Source organism: Ornithorhynchus anatinus, chromosome 4, assembly GCF_004115215.2.
Source record: "Ornithorhynchus anatinus isolate Pmale09 chromosome 4, mOrnAna1.pri.v4, whole genome shotgun sequence".
Lineage (NCBI taxonomy): Eukaryota > Metazoa > Chordata > Mammalia > Monotremata > Ornithorhynchidae > Ornithorhynchus > Ornithorhynchus anatinus.
The window spans coordinates 102,668,138-102,674,560 of record NC_041731.1 but is presented as its reverse complement, the minus strand read 5'-3'; the positions used below and the strand labels follow the sequence as shown (position 1 = coordinate 102,674,560).

Here is a 6,423-nt window from a genome sequence, read left to right as displayed (position 1 = left end):
CAAGGGTCGGAGGAATTCCCTTACAGGCGGAAGTTCCAAAATGTTTCCGGAGCAGTGGGTTAATCATCCTGTTGAAACTTCAACTTTATAGAAAAAGCCTTTCGTGTGGGGGCTAGGGGAGTTTTCCCAGGGAGGTGTGGCCTAGTGGATATTGCTTGATCCTGGGAGTCAAAAGGACCTGGATTCTAATTTCAACTCCACCACTTGTCTGCTGGGCAAATCACTTCACTTCTCTGTGCCTCAGTTACCTCATCATAAAATGGGGATTGAGACTGTGAGCCCCACATAGGACAGGGACTGTGCCTGACTCAATTTGCTTCTATCCACCCCAGCACTTAGTAATAATAATAATAATGATGGCACTTGTTAAGCGCTTACTATGTTCCAGGCACTGTTCCAGTTGCTGGGGTAGATAGAGGGTCATCAGAGTGTCCCACGTAGGGCTCAGAGGTTTCATCCCCATTTTACAGATGAGGTCACTGAGGCCCAGAGAAGTTAAGTGACTTGCCCAAATTCACACAGCTGACAAGTGGCAGAATCAGGATTAGAACCCACGCCCTCTGATTCCCAAGCCCGGGCTCTTTCCACTCTGCCTGGCACACAGTAAGTGCTTAACAAATACCATTATTATTATTATTATTATTACAATACCTGGAGGTGTTTGAAGCCAAAGTTATGAACCAGGTCATAACCTGAGATCCTGGCTAGCTGCTTATCACCTAAAACGAAACACAGGTGTCTAGGAAGTGCTAGGGGAATGTATTCCATAGACTGCATTCTTAGGGAAGTGGGAAAAAAACCCCAGCTTCCCAGAGGAACATTCTGGGTTTTCTTTAGGGCTCCCAACCCAAGCACTGAGCTGGAACAAAAGTGGAAACCTAAAACAAACAAGCAAACAACAACAACAAAAGAAAAAAAACCCAAACTTTGGCCTGTGCAGTTGCCACATCATAGGGAACGGCTTTATTTTTTGCTCTCATTCATAAATGCCACAGAGAGGATCCGCTTTCAATACACACCCTTTGCCTTAACTAGCGCCCTTCACATCCCAACTTTGGGGCTGGATGGGAACGGGGGCATCCCCGGAGCCTCAGCCGGAGTTCCAAGGATCACACAGATCCTTATTCTTCCCTCCCACCCCCGTGACCTTCCTCGTCTAGGCAGTGTCCAGCCTGATTAACTTAGATCCACCCCAGCGCTTAGAGCAGTGCTTGGCACATAGTAAGCGCTTAAAAGCACCAAGGGCTTCTGCACGCCACCTTTCCCCCGTCAACTCCACCTTCTGTGTTTCCCCGGGGTTTTTGGCTCCGGTCTGCTAAAATCACAATCACAAACAACACTGCATTTGTCTCTCCCTGGTGGGCCTTCCCACTTCCACTTCTCCCTCCCTTCTAATATTATTACTTTTTTTGGAGGTGGGAGTACTTATGCCTCCCAATTCCCCTTCCCTGGTGAGCCTTCTCACTTCCACTCTCACTTCTCCCTCCTTTCTATTATTTTTTTTGGGGGGGGGATGGGGAGCCCCTCCACGCCCCAGGTCCCCCCTCCCTGGACAGACTTCCCAATTCTACTCCCACTTCTCCCTCCTATTATTATTATTTTGAGGGGGATAGGAGGGGGTGGGGAGTACCTTCACCTCCCCAAGGTTCCCCCTCCCTAGTCAGCCTTCCCATTTCCACTCCCACTTCTCCCTCCTTTCTAGTATTATTATTATTTTCTTGGGGGGGGGAGTACCTCCACCCCCCAGGTTCCCCCTCCCTGGTCAGACTTCCACTTCTACTTATCCCTCCGTTCTATTATTATTATTTTTTTGGGGGGGGAGAACTGCCCTCCAATTCTCCCTCCCTGGTGGGCCTTCCCACTTCCACTTCTCCCTCCTTTCTATTTTTTGGGAGTGGGGAGTAATTCACCCCCCCCCCCCAGGTTTCCCCTCCCTGGTCGGCTTTCCCACTTCCACTCTCACGTCTCCCTCCTTTCTATTATTATTATTTGGAGGTGGGGGGGAGAGTACCTCCACCCCAGATCCCCCCACATGGGAGCGGTTATTTCAAGTGGAAAAAACGGACTGTTTTCTTGATAGGTCTGGGACAAAAAAAAAAAAAGGTGCAATGGAGTCAGGGGAGGTACTTGGATGAAGCCCGCGCCAAAGAAACATTCCTGGGATGTTTGAGAATTCTGGAACGCTCAGACAATCCCACGTCACTGCAGCCGCAACACGCGCCCTCGCTGCCTATAAAGGGCCCTGGGCCCCGGCTCCTCTTCAGTCGCCCAGAGGAACCCCCGAGGAGAGCATCCCCCCCTCCCCCAAACCCCGGACCCCCACCACCCCCGGCAGCCGAAAACCGCTCCTGAAAAAGCGGACAGCAGCAGCTCCCTCTCCGCCCTTCTTCCCCCGGAGGCAGAGAAAAGAGGAGGAAGAGTCTCCCCCGCTCCAGGATTTTGGACCCCTTCATCCCTTTGCACCCAAAGGAAGACCCGGGACCTGAAAGTTGCGGCTTAAAGAGTCGCCTCTCTGCACCCCCCACCCCGCCCCTCCCCAAGTTTTTTTTTTCCATATCGCGACAGGATCGGGGGCAACCATGCGGTCCCTGATTGCCGGATCGGTCGCCTTGGCTGTTACCCTCCTCCATGCTGCTCGGCTGGTAAGTTTTTAGGGGGTGTTGTCTTTTTTTTTATTTTTCTGTTACTGTCCCTTCCTCTCTTTGACCCCAGGCTCCCTCCCTAGCTCCAAACTTACTCAGCTCAGCTGGTAAGTTTTTGGGGGGTTGTCTGTTTTTATTTCCCTGTTAGTATCCCTTCCTCCCCTTGACCCCAGCCTCCCTCCCTAGCTCCAAACTAGCTCAGCTGGTAAGTTTTGGGGGGGTTGCCTGTTTTTATTTCCCTGTTACTATCCCTTCCTCCCCTTGACCCCAGCCTCCCTCCCAAGCTCCAAACTAGCTCAGCTGGTAAGTTTTTGGGGGGGTTGTCTGTTTTTATTTCCCTGTTACTATCCCTTGCTCCCCTTGACTCCAGGCCCCCTCCTTAGCTCCAAACTTATGCAGCTCAACTGGAAAGTTTTTTGGGGGGTTGTCTTTTCTTTCCCATTACTATTACTTTCTCCCCTTGACCCCAGTCTCCCTAGCTCCAAACTTACGACCCCCAATAAAACCCACCAGTGTCTGGGGGAGTCTTTCCCAACCACCCAAAGGCCCCCCCTCCCCCAGAAAGTGACACAAGGAACAGCCCCTTGTCCCTGGAGTGTGATGTTTCCAAATGCTTTTTTTTCCTCCCCACTTTTGGGGAGCCAGTCTGTGGTTCCCGGGTTCTGATGGGCTTGGGATGTGTCCGTTTCCTCCCGCAGGTCCATTCCACCTGCTCAGCCGCCTGCCAGTGTCCTCTGGCGGTTCCCAAGTGTGCCCCGGGCGTCGGTCTGGTTTTGGACGGTTGCGGATGCTGCAAAGTGTGCGCCAAACAACTCAACGAGGACTGCAGCAAAATGCACCCCTGTGATCACACCAAGGGCCTGGAATGCAATTTCGGCGCCAGTTCCGTTGCTCTGAAGGGAATCTGTCGAGGTAAGATCCCTGTTTTCTATTTTTGGGGGGCCCCCTTTGGAAAAAGAAGAGTCCCCGTAGTCCAGAAGTTTAGTAATTTTGAGTCCATGTACGGTTATGCTTTGTTGTTGGTAGCTTGGCAGAAAGACATATGATTTCAGCGGTCTGGAATGCAATTCAGTATGTCTGGGCTCAACTAAAAGCGCATAAGGAAAAGTGATTCCTGACTAACTTATTGTTCTAGCCTAGAATCTCTAGGGGATTGGAGGGAACTTTACCATAAATTGAATTTAACTGAGCAGAAAATATGTATGAGTTTCGAGCAGAGGTCCTGAATCCCGATTCTCAACTCTTCTTTTTTTTTTTCTTGCTGTTCTTTGCAGCTCAGTCAGAGGGGAGACCCTGTGAATATAACTCCAGGATCTACCAGAATGGTGAGAGTTTCCAGCCCAACTGCAAACACCAGTGCACATGCATTGACGGAGCTGTGGGTTGTATTCCGCTCTGTCCACAAGAATTATCTCTCCCGAACCTGGGCTGCCCAAATCCTCGGCTGGTCAAAGTTTCCGGACAGTGCTGCGAAGAGTGGGTCTGTGACGACGAGAGTGCCAAAGGGCCTGTGGTGGAGATGGAAGGCTTCATCACAAAGGAGTTTGGACTGGATGTTTCAGAAGGGGAGCTAACCAGAAACAATGAACTGATTGCTATGGTGAAAGGAAGCCCATTAAAGCAGTTACCTGGTAAGTGAGGGCTGAGTTATGGGAGACCCATGTCCTCGGTTCGAAAGCTCTCAGATTCGAAACGCGTAAAGCTGTTTACTTTTCAGTGCGTACTGAACGATTGGAAACTTATAAGGGGCCTCTTTTTTTTTTCTCTTCTCCGTAGTTTTTGGATCGGAGCCACGCATCATCTACAATCCATCCTTTGATAGCCAGAAGTGCATTGTTCAAACAACTTCGTGGTCTCAGTGCTCAAAGACCTGTGGAACTGGTATCTCCACCAGGGTCACCAATGACAACCCGGAATGCCGACTGGTTAAAGAAACAAGGATCTGTGAAGTGCGGCCTTGTGGACAAACGGCATATAGCACCCTCAAGGTAAATAAATGACTTTCTAGAGAAGCAAAAATCCACTTCTCTTGGATTTGATGGGGTGGAGGGAAGGCGTCCGAGTCCGGTACCAGCCCCCTTCCAAAATAAATCGCCTCCTCTTCCCCCCCCCCCCTTTTACCTACAGAAGGGAAAGAAATGCAGCAAAACTAAAAAATCCCAAGCCCCCGTGAAGTTTACTTACGCCGGATGCTCAAGCGTGAAGAAGTACCGTCCTAAATACTGCGGCTCCTGCGTAGACGGAAGATGCTGTAGCCCTCAGCAGACCAGGACTGTCAAGATCAGATTCCGCTGTGAGGATGGGGAGACATTCACGAAGAATGTCATGATGATCCAGTCCTGCAGATGCAACTACAACTGCCCGCATGCCAATGAAGCGGTTTTCCCCTTCTACAGGCTGTTCAATGATATTCACAAATTTAGGGACTGAGTTTTTCTTGGGCCGGGTTTGGAGTGGGTGGGAAACCTTGGGAGAGAGTCTGAATTTGCATTAACGAGACAGGGGAGGGGAGGGCGGGTGAAAGAAGTCTATTGTAGAAGTGATGCATTGCTTGTTCCCCAAGCAATCCTAAAGTATTTTGAAACTACACAGTGCAGTGTGTGGACGGACACTAATGCAACCCAGTTTTGAGAATACTTAATGCTTCATAATATTGGAGCAATGTTACTGCTTCATTTTGGAGCTTGGTTTTGTTTATGACATTCTGTTTTCTGTTTGTAAATGATCCGAAGTGAACTCTTTGGGGGCGTTGTTCTTTTTTGGGTCTGTAATTTAAAAGTTGTTATGTGATGAGTGGGATTCCTAAACACTTTCTTCCTTTCGCAAAGTCAAATTGGGAGGAGATTCCAGACCTCTCTGATGCGGCCCACTCTGAGAGTGGGCGCTAGTGGCAGCTACTATGTACCAACCGCATCCTAACTGCAAACAGAAATCAGCTGTTTTAAGACTGAATGTTTTATTTATCAAAGTGTAGCTTTTTGGAAAAAAAATGTAATACTGGAATAAGTTGTAAATGATTTTAATTTTATATTCAGTGAAAAAGAATTTATTTATGGAATTAATCATTAAATAAAGAAATATTTACCTAATTTCAGTCTGGGTTTGGCCACCATTGAATCTCTTGGATTAATCTGGGGGGGAAAAATCCTTCCAGAGTAAAATGTTCACTTGTTACAGAAAGGGGATTGTTGAATGTACGTAGTGGGAAGGACTCAAAAAGCTGTATTTTTTCCTTCGGGCTCAAAGCACAAAATAATTGTGGTATTTGAAGCACTTGCCATGTGCCAAGCAAGGGATTGAATCGAGATGATCGGTTGAGATACTGCAGTCGCACTATCCCACATGGGGCTCCTAGTCTTAAGTAGAAGGGAGAACAGATATTGAATCCCCATTTGCCAGATGAGGAAACTGAAACACACAGAAGTTAAGTGACTTACCCAAGGACACTCAGCAGGCAAGCATGGCAGAGCTGGGATCAGAACCCAGTTCCTCTGACTTCCGGGCCCCTGTTCTTTCCACCAGGCCACGCTGCTTCTCTCCTTGAGTCACTCGGTAAGCTCAAGAGTCAGTCTGAATCCATCCAACTGCTGTCCTTGGCAGTAGAGAGAAATCCTTTTACGAAAAAGCAGCCATTCCAGAACCAGGGTTTTCACTCAGGTAAATTCAGTCTAGTCGATTAGTTGGTGGGGTCACATTTAGAACAACAATTTGTTGCCTATAGCCTCATTCTTTTTCAGGAGGGGAAAAAGCACTTCATTGATATGCAGCAGGAGTCTCCACT

The 6,423-nt window shown here is 48.7% G+C and overlaps 1 protein-coding gene across 1 annotated transcript; it reads left to right on the top strand.

Annotated features, from left to right (window-relative positions):
- The first annotated feature begins 2,314 nt into the window (after positions 1-2,314).
- On the top strand, positions 2,315-5,736 carry CCN1 (cellular communication network factor 1). Its single transcript, XM_001517969.5, has 5 exons — positions 2,315-2,642; positions 3,341-3,554; positions 3,917-4,273; positions 4,419-4,630; positions 4,770-5,736. The coding sequence occupies exons 1-5, from the start codon at positions 2,580-2,582 to the stop codon at positions 5,070-5,072; spliced, it is 1,149 nt and encodes a 382-aa protein (XP_001518019.1). The 5' UTR covers positions 2,315-2,579; the 3' UTR covers positions 5,073-5,736.
- Positions 5,737-6,423: the final 687 nt, after the last annotated feature.